This window comes from Drosophila suzukii, chromosome 2L, assembly GCF_043229965.1.
Source record: "Drosophila suzukii chromosome 2L, CBGP_Dsuzu_IsoJpt1.0, whole genome shotgun sequence".
In the NCBI taxonomy this organism is placed as follows: Eukaryota; Metazoa; Arthropoda; class Insecta; order Diptera; family Drosophilidae; genus Drosophila; species Drosophila suzukii.
In genome coordinates this window covers 25,815,832-25,834,304 of record NC_092080.1, presented here as the reverse complement: position 1 = coordinate 25,834,304, position 18,473 = coordinate 25,815,832, and the positions used below count along the sequence as shown (strand labels likewise).

The 18,473-nt window shown below is 44.8% G+C and overlaps 4 protein-coding genes and 1 pseudogene across 4 annotated transcripts; 2 read left to right on the top strand and 3 right to left on the bottom strand.

Annotated features, from left to right (window-relative positions):
- Nucleotides 1-9,605: 9,605 nt before the first annotated feature.
- LOC139352390 (histone H3) lies at nt 9,606-10,026 on the bottom strand. Its single transcript, XM_070994495.1, has one exon. The coding sequence runs from the start codon at nt 10,024-10,026 to the stop codon at nt 9,616-9,618; it is 411 nt and encodes a 136-aa protein (XP_070850596.1). The 3' UTR covers nt 9,606-9,615.
- Nucleotides 10,027-10,319: 293 nt separating this feature from the next.
- On the top strand, nt 10,320-10,631 carry LOC139352389 (histone H4). Its single transcript, XM_070994494.1, has one exon. It carries the CDS (start codon nt 10,320-10,322, stop codon nt 10,629-10,631), a length of 312 nt encoding a protein of 103 aa, XP_070850595.1.
- Nucleotides 10,632-10,994: 363 nt separating this feature from the next.
- LOC139352233 (histone H2A-like) lies at nt 10,995-11,712 on the bottom strand (annotated as a pseudogene).
- Nucleotides 11,704-12,113, top strand: LOC139352388 (histone H2B-like). Its single transcript, XM_070994493.1, has one exon. It carries the CDS (start codon nt 11,710-11,712, stop codon nt 12,079-12,081), a length of 372 nt encoding a protein of 123 aa, XP_070850594.1. The 5' UTR covers nt 11,704-11,709; the 3' UTR covers nt 12,082-12,113.
- A 376-nt stretch (nt 12,114-12,489) lies between these two features.
- LOC139352232 (histone H1-like) lies at nt 12,490-13,317 on the bottom strand. Its single transcript, XM_070994313.1, has one exon. The coding sequence runs from the start codon at nt 13,315-13,317 to the stop codon at nt 12,565-12,567; it is 753 nt and encodes a 250-aa protein (XP_070850414.1). The 3' UTR covers nt 12,490-12,564.
- Between the last annotated feature and the right edge of the window lie 5,156 nt (nt 13,318-18,473).

Here is an 18,473-nt window from a genome sequence, read left to right as displayed (position 1 = left end):
ATAATATTTTTCTTGTTTTTTATAAAACATTATGCATTCATTAACGCATATGATTTATTTTCAGATAGCGTTTAAAAGTTTTTCGATTTTTTGTTGGTGCTTAAATGTCTAATGTTGATCGTGGTAGTCCCACAAAACCCTCTCGTTCTAAAAACATGCCAACATTAGTAATGAAATTTTTTCAAAAACGTGATAAAATTAAAAGTACTGTTCAGGCCCACTGTCCGGCGAATCTGGACTGGCCCCGCTATCCAGCTGCACCAGCTCTCCCGCTCTCCCGCTCTCCTGCGCTGTTCCTAGCTCCCGCCATGAAGTCTCCGCTGCGCTTTGGAGCGCAGAGCGGAGCTTAGACTAAGTCAGTTCGATTTCTGAAGTTCCAGAGAATAAACCGCGGTCGTACCCCCGCCTACTTTTTACCCAGTTTAACTTCTTGTGCACTTTTTATTTCCGACTAAGGGGCAAATACGCGTTCGAGTGGTTTCTCCCCTACAGCTTCATCAGCACCAGCGGCAAACCGCACCAGCAGCAAGCCAGCGAAGCCCTTCGAACCAGCCCGCCGACGCCGAACGTTTTCCCGCCGTCGCCTCCCACGCCATTCCACCAGCGCCAGCACGGTACCCCGCTGCCCCCCGGCGTACATTTTGGTCCTTCGAGCCGGATAAGATAAGTAAAGCTTTTCGTTATATTAATTGCCGGTCTGCAGTCAGCCACTCGAAAATAATTCGTTTGACTTTCTGTACGATTTGTCTAAAATCCTAGTCCGATTAAATCCGACAACGGCAATTAAAAATTACTTCGCCATTTTTTTCTTCGATTTTCCTTTTGCTACGTGCGGCCATATTGCCAATTTTTTCCGACTCCTTTTTTAATTGCATTTGGCCGCTCATCCATACTTACATACACATATACAAAATCGAGAAAAAATTCCAAGCTTAGAGAAAATATTGTGCAAATATAAGCCAAGCATACAGTGAGAATTATTAAATTTCTAGTGTTCTGCCAATTCAGGCCCCCAAAACTTCAAGATTTTTCTCTCTGTATATCCGCAGCCGCTAAAATACTTGCACATATTTTTTCGTTTTTCCAAATACAGTCCACACACAATAAATCGAAAACTTCCAAAACAACACATACCCCGCCGGCAATAATTATTTAACAAATTTAAAAACCGGCGAAAATTACATACATACAAATATATTACATCCATACAAATATCTACATCCATACAAATATCTACATATATACACATATCTACATCCATATAAATATCTACATCCATACAAATATCTACATCCATACAAAAATCTACATATATACACATATCTACATACAGTCACATATAATTTTTAACTCCACCATCCCGTTCCGACTAATTAAAGTTTTCCGTCGGCCATCCGGTAAAAAATAATAAAATACAAAAATTACACCAACCGACGAGAAAATTTTTTGGTCATTGTGTTTTATTTACCATCAAACTTTTTTAGTATTTTTTTTGGTATTTGGTATTTACTCCGTAAAATTTATTTTATTTAAACGGGAAAAATACCAGCACTCCACTGCATGCATAGCATCCTCCGTCCACCATTTTTTGGTATATTTTTAGTATTTTTTCCTCGAAATATTAAATCAAATTAAAGCAATACTCCAATATTAAATAACCAACCGATCGCATCCTCCGTCCACCATTTTTTTGGTATATTTTTAGTATTTTTTCCTCGAAATATTAAATCAAATTAAAGCAATACTCCAATATTGAATAATCAACCGATCGCATCCTCCGACCAACAAATTTTGGTATTTTTTCTTCATTTAGAAGTTTAAATAAAGGCGAAAATATTACAATTACTCCACCGGGGACTATATATATACACATAGTTGGTATTTTCCCCCCTCAATTTATCCAAACGCAAAAATACCAGCAAAAAATATACCAAACTTGATCCCAACCATAATACATATACCAAAAGGGTTAAGTATTATAGAATTACTTCTCAACGGGTGATATTCGAACTCATCACTCACTGTTCCTAATCCGTATTATTGGGTTTAATTCCGCAAAGTAACCAGGTCGGTGCTTGCTTCCAATTTCTATTTCTCCGATCCACTACTTTTTGTCGACACCTCGTTCCACTGTTCCAGAAGTGGGCCAGGTTTCCTATTTATCCGACATAAACAAAGGCGAACAGATTCAGACCCAAATAAAGGTAATTTCTCTTTAAATGTCCGCTGGAAGTGATAACAACAAGTTGTCTATTCCACCTGCCGTAGTCCCAGGCATATCCGTAGATCCGCCCACACCCGAACTAACTGCCAAGACCTCGTCGCCCCGAAAAAGGGTCACCCGTGCAAACGTCAAAATGGCACTAACACCTTCCCAGATCGCTCTAAGCAAATTTACTGAGGTCTCAGATCGGCTGAGTGAGTTTGAATCCAGAGCAAACACTCCTTCGCCGATCCCTCCTACTCTGTCTATGCTGAACATCCGCCGCGAAGAAATACGCGCGTTATGGGACCGCATCAAGGCAGAATACGATGAATGCACCGGGTGCATAGCAGAAGCCGGAGACAGTGCAGCTGATAGTTTGCCAGTTCTCAAGGCTAAATACGGCTACTGCTATTCCGTTTACGAGAGATGTGGGGCTCAGATCGCGGATATGATAGCCCAGGCTCCCCAAGTTCAAGCTGTTCCTACCCAGACTTACATTCCCTCTGGATGTCGGCTGCCTCCGTGCGATACCGAGGTTTTCACCGGAGACTATCTGCGGTGGCCGACCTTTAGGGATCTGTTTACGGCCATTTACATAAACAATCCAAGGCTGACGCCAGTCGAAAAATTGTTCCACCTAAATGCCAAAACAAGCGGCGATGCACACACGATAGTGTCAAACTCCCCCCTTACTAACGACGGCTTTCGCTCAGCTTGGGCTAACCTAACTGAGCGTTTCGAAAACAAGCGGTTGTTAGTAAATAGCCAATTGAAAATACTTTTCAATGTGCAGTCCGTTAATCAGGAATCTGGGTCAGCTATCCGTGAACTTCAACGTACCATCCAGGGTTGCCTTACGGCTTTAGAAATGTCCGGAATTGAAACAGAAAATTGGGATTGCCTCCTAGTGTACATGTGCTCCTCCAAACTTCCTAAGCTCACGCTATCCTTGTGGGAACAGTCCCTGCACAATAAGGCAGAGATTCCGACGTGGCAGGAACTGAACGCCTTCCTTACGGAGCGTCACCGGACCTTAGAAGCCATAGACGACGTACGGCCGTCGGGATCGAGTCAATCTCTGCCAAAAACATCCGCCCCCACTGCAGCGCCTCGAAGAATAAATTCATACGAGACAAGGGTAGCACCCAAGCCAAAAGGATGTGACCTTTGTAAGAAGGAAAACCATCCTGTCCGCACATGTGCACGGTTCCTCCAGATGACGGTCGACGAGCGTTCGGCATACATAAAGAGGAAGCAGCTGTGTCTAAACTGCTTCGCGCGAGGGCACCAGCTGCGTGATTGTGAGAGCACTCATAGTTGCTTTACGTGCCGCGGCCGCCATCACACCTTACTACACAGAGGCAACTCCTCCCAATCGCCTTCGAATCCCGCCCCAAGACCCAGATCAAGACCAAGTACACCAGTTGCCACCGCTTCCCGGTCCACGGACTCGACAGTACAAAATTACTTCGCGACGGGGTATAGATCCGTCTTGCTGGGCACCGCCATAATTGACATATGTCACTTGGGGTCGAATTTTAAAGCTCGGGCCTTGATAGATTCAGGATCAGAGGCAACCTTCATTTCTGAGCGGCTGTTCAATCTAATTAAGTTGCCTCACCAGGTAATCCGAGCCCAAGTATCAGGCTTAAACCAGACAGTATCCGCTGAATCCAAAAAGCTCTGTCAGTTTACCATCCGTTCTCCGACCAGGCCTGGCTTGCAAATAAACACGACGGCCTATGTTCTTCCTCAATTAGCTGGAAACCTTCCATCTTGTCCGATTCCGCAACAGTTTCTACGGGATCTTCCCGAACTGTCACTAGCGGATCCAAAGTTCTACGAGAGTGCACAGATAGATATTCTGGTCGGGGCCGACATACTGCCATCCATTCTCCTAAGCGGCACCCGGCCGAATATTTGTGGCTCTCTTCTCGGGCAAGAAACCATTTTCGGGTGGATCCTAACAGGACCCGTTCCTGCTCCAAGGGAAAATCAGATTTCCGTTTTTTCCACACGAATCTCCCACACAGTTGACACGTCCCTGGATAGGCTTCTCACCAAATTTTGGGAGGTGGAGGATCTGCCAGTAAAAGTGACAAAATCTTCCGATTTGGCTTGTGAGGAAAATTTTCTCCGAACGACTACGAGAGACGATAACGGCAGGTATGTCGTAAGTCTTCCGTTTCGTGATCCTCAAAACGTAAAATCCGCCCTCGGTCACTCCAGATCCTCCGCGTTGTCACAGTTCCTAAGAACCGAGCAACGCCTGAAGAGGGACTGTCAGCTGAAAGCCAAATACGACTCCGTGATTCAAGAGTATCTCGACCTCAATCACATGAAAGAGGTCCGTCCTACCCATAATTCTGCCAGTTATTACCTTCCGCATCATGCCGTGCTCAAGCCGGAAAGTACAACCACTAAGTTACGTGTGGTTTTCAATGCCTCCAGCCCTTCAGAGAATGGGGTCAGCTTAAATGATATCCTTCATGCTGGCCCAGTCTTACAGTCCGATCTAACTATCCAGATCCTGAAGTGGCGATATTTCCGATACGTCTACAGTGCCGATATCGAGAAAATGTATCGGCAGATATGGGTAGATCCGAAGCATTCCCCGTTCCAACGCATTTTATTCCGCAACAGCGAGGGGCACATTCGAGATTTCGAATTACAGACGGTAACTTTTGGAGTCAATTGCGCGCCATTCCTGGCCATTCGAGTCCTGCAAAAGTTGGCAACTGACGTGCAGCTCAGCCATCCAAGAGCGAGCAATGTCATTCGAAATAATATGTATGTAGACGATGTCCTTGCGGGAGCTGACTCCGCCGAGGACGCTAAGTCCATTGTTCGCGAGCTACAAAGTGCTCTAGATTCCGCGGGGTTTCCACTGAGAAAATGGACCTCCAACAACAAAGAAATATTAGCTCATATCCAAAGCGATCATCTTCTGACAGCCGACTTCCTCGAGATCGACACTGAGAGCACAGCCAAAACTCTCGGCGTACGATGGAAGGCGACGTCCGATGAGTTCTTTTTCGTCCCACCAGATTTAGCAACGGAAATCTCCCACACGAAACGACAAGTCCTTTCCCAAATTGCCAAGCTATTTGATCCAGCCGGCTGGCTCGCTCCATTTGTTGTGTGTGCCAAAATCTTTATGCAAGAGATTTGGCTTCAGGATCTAGGCTGGGACGATAAACTTCCAATTGAGCTGTGCCAAAGGTGGAACAGCTTTCTCCAGAGCTATTCGGTCCTAGACCAGGTCAGAATACCCAGATGGGTTTCCTTCCGTCCAGAGTTCCGCGTAGAGCATCACGGATTCTGTGACGCCTCGCAAAAGGCATACGGTGCTGCGATCTATGTGCGCGTAGAAGTGGGCCATAAGACGATGGTGCACTTGCTCACGGCCAAGACGCGTGTGGCGCCAGTCAAAACGGTGTCCCTTCCCAGGCTGGAGTTATGTGGGGCTCTCCTTTTGTCCGAGATGGCCGAAGCCATTCTTCCAAATATGCCGAGGCTGACCTCAAAATTCCACTGTTGGACCGATTCCACGATTGTGCTAGCATGGTTAGCAAAACCAGCGTGCCATTGGACTACGTTCGTTGCCAACAGGGTGACGAAGATCACCGAGTCCACTGAGGCGGCCAATTGGTCGCACGTTCAATCCGAACATAATCCAGCTGATTTGGCTAGTCGAGGAGTTCCCCTTCAAGAGCTGGTGGATAACCCGCTTTGGTGGCATGGACCCACTTGGCTGCAACGTCCACGCGATCAGTGGCCCAGCCAGGGAACCGACCTGCCGGTGACTGAGATCGAAAAGCGTGCCGTTAAAGTCCATGTGGCGTCTGTGCCGTCAGAAGATTTCCTAGATCGCTTTTCCAATTTAGATAGAGCTTTGCGGGTCCTCGCGTATGTCCATCGATTTGTCCAACGATGTCGAAGACAATCACCGCCTTCCGGGGTCCGTCTAGAGGCCCAGGACGTTGCCGCCGCGGAAGAACTCATGACGATTTGCACTCAGCGCAGGTATTTTTCTGAAGAATACCGCTGCTTGAGTCAGAAGCGTCCTGTGCCCGCGGCGAGTTCGATTCTCTCCCTGAACCCCTTTCTAGATAAGAAAGGGGTAATCAGGGCATGCGGCCGCGTAACGGCCTCCGACAGTTTGCGGTATGATGAACGACATCCGATAATCCTGCCGTACGAATGTGCACTCTCGCGGCTTCTGGTCAAATTCACGCATCTCATTACGTTGCATGGTGGCAACCAGTTAGTGGTGCGTCTCACTCGGTCCAGATACTGGGTTCCGAGAATAAAGAACTTGGTGAAGGCAGTGGTTAACTCCTGCAAGGTCTGCGTTATCCACAAAAAGAGATTGCAAGTCCAGATGATGGGAAGTTTTCCGAAAGAGCGAGTGTCCTTTTCCCGCCCGTTCACGTACACAGGGATGGACTACGCCGGCCCGTTTGACATAAAAAATTATACCGGAAGAGCTTGTCTCATTACGAAAGGGTATGTGTTGGTTTTCGTTTGTTTTTCTACAAAGGCCATCCATCTAGAGCCTACATCCGACTTAACGACTGAAAAGTTTCTGGCCGCTTTCGCTCGTTTCGTCTCTAGAAGAGGGTGTCCTCGCCAAGTCCAATCCGACAATGGAAAGACCTTCGTCGGCGCCTCCACCGTGCTTTCCCGAGACTTCCTGCAAGCCGTTAAGGAGTCTGTGACCGATGCCTATAGTCATCAGCAGCTCACCTGGCAATTCATTCCTCCGGGGGCACCCCACATGGGAGGCCTATGGGAAGCTGGTGTCAAGAGCTTCAAGACCTTGTTTTACAAGTCCACCGCTACGCGGAAGTACACCTTTGAAGAGCTGTCCACCCTCCTAGCGAGAATCGAAGCTTGTCTGAATTCCAGACCGCTATCTCCCATGTCCGAGGATCCAACTGATCTCTTAGCGTTGACACCAGGGCACTTTCTTGTTGGTGGACCTCTTCTATCCATAGTGGAACCTGAAGTAAAGGGCGAATCCAAGTCCATTCTGAACCGGTGGCAGCACTTAAAGTCTCTCCATCAACAATTCCGCACTCGATGGAAGGATGAGTACCTTAAGGAGCTCCACAAGCGCAACAAGTGGCAAGTCCCCACAGAAAATCTGCGTGTTGGCGATCTGGTCGTCATTAAGGATGACAATTTGCCCTCAAATGAGTGGCGACTCGGAAGAATAGACTCCGTTTTTCCGGGAGCCGATGGTAATGTCCGCGTAGTCGACATTCGTACGACACGCGGCATTGTCAAACGTCCAGTGACCAAGGTGGTTCTTCTTCCAAGAGAGCCGCCCAAAACTACCTCGTAACGAGCCGCGTTTCTTACACACCCTAGTCCGTAGCCATTTTCCACGTCAGTGTTAATCAGCCGTTTGTTTTTTTCCTTATCCACACTCTAAACAGGAAAATGGCTCCCCGTCCACGTAGCGCTCAGGCTCTGGATAGCAGACGTACTCGAGGTACTCAGTCCTACCGATGCCGAGTCTGCCGCGGAATCCATCCTCTTCGGAAGTGTCAGAGGTTCCTAAAGCTGAGCGCAGAGAAGCGGCTGCGGGCAGTGCTTATTAACAAGTACTGCGCGAACTGTCTCGCACACGAGCACTCCACTGGGAGCTGTCGTAGCGGTGACCGGTGCAGAACGTGCAACCGGGATCATCACACGCTGCTGCACATGCATGACCTTGGTTCCCGGAAAAAGTCCGGCTCCAAGCAAAAGTCCCGCTCCAAGCAAAAGTCCCGCTCCAAGCCACAGCCCGCTTCTCCGCAGCGTTCGCGCCGGCAAGATCCGCCAACTCGCCAAACGCCTGCTCCTCCACCGCGCTCAGCATCCTCGACACCAGCTCCGTCGCTCGCCGCACTTCTCCAGCGGCATAGCGTTAATGTCCTCCCGACTGCTGTGGTGATCGTCGAGACCGGAGAGAAGAAGTTCGACACCGCCGCACTCATCGATCCGTGCACCCCGACTAGCTCCATTGATGCATCCCTGGCCGCCGCGTTGCGTTTGCCGACAACGAACGTGGGCGACGAGAGCATATGCACGGCGACGATTCGTTCGAGGGTCGACGAGGCCATCAAGCTGGAGGTGGTCCTCAAGATCGAGCCTAACGTGCGCATCCGCACTCCCATCCGTGCGCTCAGTGAGAGCGTCGTCCAAAAATTTAAGGAGCTACCGCTCGCGGATGAGGTTTTCCACCGGCCAGCCACGATCTCATTGATCCTGGGCGCAGACGTCTACCCGAAGGTGATAAAGCCGGGCTTTCACATGGTCGACGAGGGACTGCCGGTAGCCCAGAAGACGGTGTTCGGGTGGATCGTCTCCGGCGCCTGTACGCAGGCTTGAGGCGTAGGCGGCTGGCCGAAGTTCCGTCCCCGTTATTATTTTTGCAACGCTAGCGATTGCAAGGGGGGCGGAATGTTCAGGCCCACTGTCCGGCGAATCTGGACTGGCCCCGCTATCCAGCTGCACCAGCTCTCCCGCTCTCCCGCTCTCCTGCGCTGTTCCTAGCTCCCGCCATGAAGTCTCCGCTGCGCTTTGGAGCGCAGAGCGGAGCTTAGACTAAGTCAGTTCGATTTCTGAAGTTCCAGAGAATAAACCGCGGTCGTACCCCCGCCTACTTTTTACCCAGTTTAACTTCTTGTGCACTTTTTATTTCCGACTAAGGGGCAAATACGCGTTCGAGTGGTTTCTCCCCTACAGCTTCATCAGCACCAGCGGCAAACCGCACCAGCAGCAAGCCAGCGAAGCCCTTCGAACCAGCCCGCCGACGCCGAACGTTTTCCCGCCGTCGCCTCCCACGCCATTCCACCAGCGCCAGCACGGTACCCCGCTGCCCCCCGGCGTACAAGTACAACAGTCAAATTGAATCTATTCTATTAAATAAATCTGATATTACAAAATACGATATATAATTTCTGGAATATATATACCTATTAACAGTTTATTTTGTGACCCATATATATAAATATCGTGGAGGTTGCACTTAGCATTAAAAAGACAATGTAAAAAATTTATTTTTTATTCTGTTTTTGTTTTATTAAGCAAATAGATTCATTAGCCTAGCTAATTTTTGTTTAGTTTTTGTCTGATGCTTGAAAGTCTTGACCATCCTTGCCGCATAGCAGCTCCATCACATTAAAAACCCCACCCAATCCTAATCGAACGACGAGTTCCGACTATTTATTAATTTTATCAAATCACTAAAAGTTACAAACAATTAATAATTTCACTTACGAAGGAACGGGACGAAAAGTTAATTTCTTTATTTTAAGGTTGAAGCCTGCAGATAAAAATTAGTATCTCATTGATTGAAATTTGTGGTCCTGAAAATGACCGATTTGTACAAAGTATGTTAGCGCATTGGCAGCCACTTAAGCACGCTCGCCGCGAATGCGACGGGCCAACTGGATGTCTTTGGGCATGATGGTGACACGCTTGGCATGAATGGCGCACAAGTTGGTATCTTCAAAGAGGCCAACCAGATAGGCCTCGCTAGCTTCCTGCAGAGCCATCACCGCCGAGCTCTGGAATCGCAGGTCAGTCTTGAAGTCCTGAGCGATTTCACGCACCAGACGCTGGAAAGGCAGCTTGCGGATCAGGAGCTCGGTACTCTTCTGGTATCGACGGATCTCACGCAGGGCAACCGTTCCAGGGCGATACCGATGGGGCTTCTTCACGCCTCCGGTGGCTGGGGCGCTCTTGCGAGCGGCCTTAGTAGCCAGTTGTTTGCGTGGCGCCTTGCCACCAGTCGATTTCCGAGCGGTTTGCTTGGTACGGGCCATTTTCGAGTTCACTGCTGTTCACGTTCACTTCACGTTTCAAAACACAATAAACGTTAGCTGCATTTGCAACCTACTTATATAGCAAAACGAGGAGGATTGAAAAGAGAGGGAAGAAGAGGGCATCTCATTTGTCGAACAGAGAGCGGAGAGCGAAGAGCGGGACGCACATATCGTTCGGACTCGCTCGTGTTTCTGGGGTTTTAGGTATAAATAAGAGTTCGTCGAAAATAAGGAATTAGTTCTTCAGTGACTTTCGTTTCGTGCAGTGTGTTAACAGTAGAAAATAGTGAGTTATGACTGGTCGCGGTAAAGGAGGAAAAGGCTTGGGAAAAGGAGGCGCCAAGCGTCATCGCAAAGTGCTGCGGGATAACATTCAGGGTATCACTAAGCCAGCAATCCGCCGTTTGGCTCGTCGCGGCGGTGTAAAGCGCATCTCGGGACTCATTTACGAGGAAACACGTGGCGTCCTGAAGGTGTTCTTGGAGAACGTTATCCGCGATGCCGTCACCTACACCGAACACGCCAAGAGGAAGACTGTCACAGCCATGGATGTTGTGTACGCCTTGAAGAGGCAAGGCCGCACCCTATACGGCTTCGGCGGTTAAAAAACTAGTACAGCTTGTACTTCATTCAGCAATCGGTCCTTTTCAGGACCACCATTCAAATTTTCGAAGGAGAAAAAATTCAAATAATTTTTTGATTCATTGGCCTACTGACCGGGAACTCGAAAGTTGATACTGCATATACATATTGCATTAAACCAAAATGAAATTTCAAATGGGAGGTTCAGGTTAGTGTTTTGTAGAAGCTGTACCGCTTGCAGATACAGCATTAAAGGAAATGCGTCTTTTTGGCGACGAACTTCTTAGAATATTCCAGATCTTATATCTGACCAAGTGCTATAGGACCAACGCATATACAAAACCTACTTCTGTTTCCCAATCGATATTTCAACGTATTTTCTTGTTTTAATACGTATGATATACGTATTGGAAAATCTTTACTTCTTTGGTAAAAACTTGGTCGTCCTGAAAAGGACGGTTGGGTTTGTTTTTTATGTACAAGTATGTAATTGGCTCCGCATTTAAAACGTTTAAGCCTTCTTCTCGGTCTTCTTGGGCAACAGAACAGCCTGGATGTTGGGCAACACTCCACCCTGACGCCGGAGAGCAGTTTGTTCAACTCCTCGTCGTTGCGGATGGCCAGCTGCAGATGACGAGGAATAATCCTAGTCTTCTTGTTGTCACGAGCAGCATTGCCAGCCAATTCGAGAACCTCAGCGGCCAGATATTCCATCACAGCAGCCAGGTAAACTGGAGCGCCGGCCCCAACTCGCTCGGCATAGTTGCCCTTGCGGAGCAAACGGTGAATACGGCCCACTGGGAACTGAAGACCGGCACGGTTAGAGCGGGACTTTGCCTTTCCCTTCACTTTGCCACCTTTTCCACGACCAGACATTTTTCTTTACGAGTATTTCACTAGTTCACTTTACACACTGAAAACGAATGCTCGACGAGCCCCGGGTAGCCACATATTTATACTTTTGCGTCTGCCTGCGCGTTCATTTAGGGGTGGGTGCCTTAGACCTGAAAACATTGCTCGAAAAAAAGTATAAAGATGAACGCGCTTGGGCACCATTATGATCAGTGAGTTGTGTTTGTGAAATCATAAGTGAAGTGAATAATGCCGCCGAAAAGTAGTGGAAAGGCAGCCAAGAAGGCTGGCAAAGCCCAGAAGAACATCACCAAGACCGATAAGAAGAAGAAGCGCAAGAGGAAGGAGAGCTACGCCATCTACATTTACAAGGTCCTGAAGCAGGTCCACCCTGACACCGGTATTTCGTCGAAGGCGATGAGCATCATGAACAGCTTTGTGAATGATATCTTCGAGCGCATTGCTGCAGAGGCGTCTCGTCTGGCTCACTACAACAAGCGCTCGACCATAACCAGTCGGGAGATCCAAACGGCTGTTCGCCTGCTCCTGCCCGGAGAGTTGGCCAAGCACGCCGTCAGTGAGGGAACCAAGGCTGTCACCAAGTACACCAGCTCCAAGTAATTTACTCTTGCTGCGTATGGGGAGAAAGATCCAAAACGGCCCTTTTCAGGGCCACAACACATTTTACCAAAGGAACTTCATTTTCAATATACCATTTGCCAATCAAATTCGTGATATAAGTTCAATTTGAGTTTTTTTTTTCTAAAGAACTTATTCTGGAGCTTTATAGTATAGTTATTAAATCATGGTCATCTATTGATAACGAATTTCTGCAATGCTAGTCCACGAACATTCTGTGACTTGCATTTTAAGATTCTCTGGTACAGCTGCTAAAATCAATGCAGCCACACTTATGTGAAAAAAATGCTAACGGCCTAACAAGATAATTGGACAAGTGAAATGTACTAAGTTTTAAATTGAAAGTTCCTTTCTCTTGTTCACGAACGTTGTAGCCCTGAAAAGGGCTTATTTAAACTAATTTCAGATTTCGAAATCTAAAATAGCGATTGCGAGCAGGTACCAGGTACTGTACTTTTGCACAATTTACTTCTTGGCCGCCGTAGTTTTGGCTTTCGGCTTTTTAGCAGTAGCAGGAGCAGCTGCTTTCTTCACAGCCTTTTTAGGCTTAACAGACGCCGCTGGCTTGGCCTTTGGTGCTTTCGCCGCCTTTGCCTTCGCTGCGGTCGACTTGGCCTTCGCTGCTGCTGGCTTCGCCTTTACGGTTCCAGTTTTCTTGGCATCCTTGGCCTTCGCCTTCTCGGTTTTCTTCTTCTCTGCGGTCTTTTTGGTGGCAACAGCCTTCTTAGCCTTGGCCTTCTTGTCGTCAGCTCCGGCGGCAGCTTTCTTGGCGGTGGATCCGGTCTTCTTGACGGCTACCTTCTTGCTTTTCACCTTCTTCTCAGCAGACGCAGGCTTCGGCTTCGGATCCTTCTTGGCGGAGGCCGACAGTTTAAATGAGCCAGACGCCCCCTTTCCCTTTGTTTGGATCAGCTTTCCATTTACCACGGCCGATTTCAAGTATTTCTTGATGAATGGAGCAAGCTTCTGGGCATCGCATTTATAGGTGGCAGTGATGTATTTCTTGATTGCCAAAAGCGATGAGCCGCCACGTTCCTTCAAATTCTTGATGGATGCGTCCACCATTTGTTGAGTTGGCGGATGCGATGGCGGGGCAGCAGCCTTTTTCACCTTTGGGGCAGCGGATCCAGATGCCTTTTTGGTGGCCACCTTCTTCTCAACTGGCGCTGACGGGGCAGCCACTGGGGAAGCGGCCGTTGCAACTGCAGATTCAGACATTTTTCTTCACTAAAATACACTTTTTCGTATAGAAAATGGCCCGCGCGCTTATTGCCAACCTCCTTCGTTCGGATGAGAATCGAGGAGGAGAGCACTTTAACTGTGCGTCTGGCATCAGGCATTTGCTCTGCTAATGTTTGTTTGAAGTGCAGACATATTTTCTTGTTTTTAGTGCTTAAGATCCTAAAATGTAATAATCATTTTATTGTTTTACATTCTTAAATAATCTATTAAGTAGGTAATGTTTTCAAAACGTTAGTATCTGGTTTTTGCAACCTTTTATTGCCGAATCAACTTCAACATAGACATTCGTAACATGAGCAATTTTTTTAAAAACCCATTTTAAAATATGATTTCTTAGAAATATTTTGTAACTTGCTAATGAAAAAATAAATTTGAACCTTTTACTTAAATAAGTACTACAATTAAATTTACTTATCTTTAGTTTAGGTATTTTAATTCATGTTCCAAGTTGTCCCTTGGCTATGTACAAAGTTGGCTATCAGACTACTTTCGGCAATCGATTTCTGACTGTTAAAAATATAAATAATTTAAAATATTGTATTTATATGATGTTTTCTTAGATATATCATGTCTTTGCTTAAGACAATCCAGCTTTGGATGCATGTTTATAAACAGTTTTTACAAATTTTGCTAATTTGTGTTTCATATATGAATCCCATTGAGGCCGCACTCGAGTTAATATTTAAGAAAAAAATGTAAAAAGTATACTTAATAATATTTTTCTTGTTTTTTATAAAACATTATGCATTCATTAACGCATATGATTTATTTTCAGATAGCGTTTAAAAGTTTTTCGATTTTTTGTTGGTGCTTAAATGTCTAATGTTGATCGTGGTAGTCCCACAAAACCCTCTCGTTCTAAAAACATGCCAACATTAGTAATGAAATTTTTTCAAAAACGTGATAAAATTAAAAGTACAACAGTCAAATTGAATCTATTCTATTAAATAAATCTGATATTACAAAATACGATATATAATTTCTGGAATATATATACCTATTAACAGTTTATTTTGTGACCCATATATATAAATATCGTGGAGGTTGCACTTAGCATTAAAAAGACAATGTAAAAAATTTATTTTTTATTCTGTTTTTGTTTTATTAAGCAAATAGATTCATTAGCCTAGCTAATTTTTGTTTAGTTTTTGTCTGATGCTTGAAAGTCTTGACCATCCTTGCCGCATAGCAGCTCCATCACATTAAAAACCCCACCCAATCCTAATCGAACGACGAGTTCCGACTATTTATTAATTTTATCAAATCACTAAAAGTTACAAACAATTAATAATTTCACTTACGAAGGAACGGGACGAAAAGTTTATTTATTTATTTATAAAGAGCTAACAAATAATTGAAATTATCAGCTAGCAATGATGTTGAGCAATGGCGACGTGGGCCTTCAGCTCGAATTGTATATAATATTATTTTTTAGGGTTTCTTATAGGTATTTATTTCTATTGTTTAGCTTAGGTAGAGTTATCCTATATGCGGTGGTATAAATTTGTGTTTTTTAGAAATTGTATAATTTTTGATATGTTTGGTGGTGTGGGATTGGAAAGTGCTTCTAGTGGATTGGTGTTATTAAATATTTGTTGTCTTTGGATGTTTAGCGCGTTGCAAGTGGAAAGTAAGTGTCTTATTGATACAATGTCGTTGCAGAATGGGCAGGTATTGGTATGGTTTGGATCGATGTAGTGTGTGTGGGTTATTTTGGTGTGTCCAAGTCTGAGTCTTGTTATTTTTATCTGGTCTAAACGTGAGATGGATAAGTGGTTGTTCTTTGTGATGTGTTAGCTGTTGAGTTGGAGTTGGTTAATTGACTGGTACCAGGCTGATGTCTTCGTTATATGTAATAGTGTTTTGGCTTGGTGTGTGTTTTTTATATATTTTAGTATGTCTTTTGTGTTAAGATTTTCAATAGTTATAAGTGGTTGTTTGATTGCGTTTTTTGCTAGGGAGTCCGCCAGTTCATTTCCTGGTATTCCTACGTGGCCGGGTATCCAGAGCAGTTTGAATTTGTTAGGGAATTTTTGTAGCAGGTTGCGGGCGTGTGAAATGTAATGCTCAATATTGTTTGTGTTTTTTATTGCGTCGATGGCAGAGAGAGAGTCAGAGCATATGCAAAATTTGCCTCTTTTCTTCTTTAATATTTCGAGCCCCTCTACAATCGCTAGCAGCTCAGCGGAAAACACTGACGAGTAGTGTGGTAGAAGGTCTAGTTTTATGCTATCTGTTTCGGTTGTGATTGCGAGGCTGGTAATTGTGTTTGTATGCGATCCATCTGTGTAAATGTAGGTGAATTTGTGATTGTCTTTTGTCTTAATTTCTGTGAATAGTTTCCGAAAAATTTGTGGTGTTGTGTTTTTTTTGTTGTATGTACTTAGCGATGTGTCGATTTTTAACATATCAGTGTTCCAGGGTGGTGCGGTCTGTGCACGCTGAGTAACTTGTTTGAGGGGGAGGTCGTGCGCTTTGGAGTTTTCTATTATGCGGTCTATTGTTGATTTGTATTGTGGTCGTTTTGGTGGTCGGTATGATTTAAGAATTTTTATTATTGGGGAGTTTTTGGCGTTAATCAGGGATTTTAAAATGTTTGTTGTTAGGAGGTCACGTCTATCTTCTAGTGGGTCTGCGCGTGCTTCGTACAGGATGTTGTCGATAGGTGTCGTCCTGAATGCGCCAAGAGCAGTTCTGAAGGCAGTGTTTATCGGTGATTTTACTTTTCGTAATGTTGTTTGTGGGCAATATCCGTAGATTGGAAGGCCGTAGTCTGCTTTTGCGGTGATGATTGCTTTTGTGACGTTTAGGAGTGTAGACGTGTTGCAGTTGAATTTTGGGCTTGAGAAGCATTTTATTATGTTAATTGATTGTTTGAGGCTGTGTGAGAGTAGTTCAGTGTGCGTTTTCCACCTGTATTTGTTATTGAAATGTACGCCAAGTATTTTTAGTGATGTTTCGTTTTGTATTTGTATGTTACCCGTGGATAAAGTGCAGTTGCAGTTGTGCTTTCTGCAGACGTGCAGGTGTTTGCATTTTGTGGTCGAGAGCTTGGCGCCAGAGTATTCGGCCCAGTCCAGTATGGTGGTTATGATGGGGTTAAGGTTTATGTTGATATATTTTCTGTTTTTTAGTTTTAGTATCAAGTTAAAGTCGTCCGCATATGCGCTTAGGCTAATGTTGGGATGAAGAGTGAGTTTTTCTGCTAGTTGGTTGTATGCTATCACAAAGAGGATCACGGAAAGTGGAGAGCCTTGAGGTATGCCGTTTTGGATGGGTTGAAAGGAAGAGAGGTCGGAGTTGATACGAACCAGTATTTTTCTGTTTGTCATATAGTTTTTTATGTAGTTTGTTATTTTTGGTCCTGTTTTCCAACTGGCGAGTTGATTGAGTATGGAGTGGATTCCAATTCTGTCGAAAGCTTTTGCGAAATCTAGGGATATGATGGATGCGTGGTTTCTTCTTGAGATAGCTCTTGCTAATAGATGGTCAACTAGCAGTAGACTGTCCATAGCTGATTTACCTTTTCTGAAACCAGTTTGGCTGTTTTGGATAAGTTTGTCGTTTAGTACAAACCACCACAGTCGTTTTGCTATAATTTTATCAAGAATTTTTGATAGACATGAGTTTAGTGAGATTGGCCGGTATGAATTTAGGTTGGTTTTATCTGTGTTTGGTTTTATTATTGGTATTATAAGACTATTTTTGTAGGTTTGTGGGATGTAGTTATTTAATATTGAGTTTTGCAGGCTTATTATTCTATTTTTTGTTGTTTTACCTATGTTTTTTATCATGGTATAGTTAATTCTGTCCAGTCCGGGTGTATTTCCTTTTAGTGTGTTTAGTGCTGCTGCGAATTCTATTGGTGTTATGGGCTTTTCTATTTCTATTGCTCTTTTGCTGGGAATGTATGACAGGGTGTGTGTGTTATTAAGTGATGTTTGCTTTTGGTGTATGAATGTGGTGGTAAAATTTGTATCGGATGATATTTCTGAAAAATTTTTGCAAAATAAGTCTGCGATTTCTAGTTTGTGGGTGGTGTTTTGGTTTGTGGTTGGGTTAAATATGCAGTGTATGTTTTTTTGAGGGTTGAGTCCGCAAAATCGTCGGATGTTGCTCCAGATTGTTTTTGGGGGTGTTTCGGGTGAGATTTGGGAAGTGAAGTTGTTTATACTTTGTTTTTTATCTTGTTTTAGTGTTAGTCTAAATAGTGCATTTGCTTTTTTGTATTTCAGGATGTGTTCTGTAGTTATGTTTCTTCTTAGATCGTGCCATTTCTTCATTTTGTCTGCTCTCAGTTTGCTAAGGTTATTGTTCCACCATGGTACATTTTGGGTCTTACTTATAGGGTGTGTTTGGGGTATTGCCTTGTGGGCGCTGGAGAGGATTATTTTGTGGATTGTTGCAGCTTCCTTGTTTATATTTGTGCTTGGCTGTCTTTGTGCGGAGTATTCTTCAGTTAGCTGGCAAAATTCTTGCCAGTTTGCTTTGTCGGTTAGAAATGTAGGCTTACGTGGAGTGACTTGGCGGTTCGATGTGTTGGAGGTGAAGAGGGTAATAATTATGGGGAAGTGGTCGCTGCCAAACAGATTATCTTCTGTTTGCCATTTGCTGTCGATTTGTAGCATTGGGCTGCTGAAAGTTAGATCAACGTTTGTTAGTGTGTTGTGTGTGCTAAAGTGAGTAGGAGACATGTCGTTTAATAAAATATAGTTTGATTGGGTTATAAATTTCTCTAATATTTTTCCCCTTGTGTTGTTCTGATTTGAGCCCCAGTTTTTGTGCCAACCGTTAAAGTCGCCAGTGATCAAGGTGGGTATGTGTGAGGTGTCTAGTACGGCCTGAAGGTTTTGCAGTGAGAAAGATTTGTTAGGTGTGATGTAGGCTGAGATAATTCTGAATTTAAGTTTGGAGTTCAGTTCCATGCATACCGCGTCAAAATCGTCGCTAAGGGTTATTTCTCGAGCTTGCAGTGATTTGTGGGCTAGGAGACCTACGCCACCGTGGGAAGATGAGGTGTTTTTTGAAATAAGTATATAGTTAATGGGTATGGGAATGTGACTGGTAAATTTTATATGTGTTTCTTGTAAAGATACTATAAGTGGTGTGTGTTTTTTAATGATTGTTTGAAG

What these genes read in the sequence shown, in the direction of transcription:
- LOC139352388 (XM_070994493.1), top strand. Translation starts at nt 11,710, where the DNA reads ATGCCGCCGAAAAGTAGTGGAAAGGCAGCCAAGAAGGCTGGCAAAGCC.
- LOC139352390 (XM_070994495.1), bottom strand. Translation starts at nt 10,026, where the DNA reads ATGGCCCGTACCAAGCAAACCGCTCGGAAATCGACTGGTGGCAAGGCG.
- LOC139352232 (XM_070994313.1), bottom strand. Translation starts at nt 13,317, where the DNA reads ATGTCTGAATCTGCAGTTGCAACGGCCGCTTCCCCAGTGGCTGCCCCG.
- LOC139352389 (XM_070994494.1), top strand. Translation starts at nt 10,320, where the DNA reads ATGACTGGTCGCGGTAAAGGAGGAAAAGGCTTGGGAAAAGGAGGCGCC.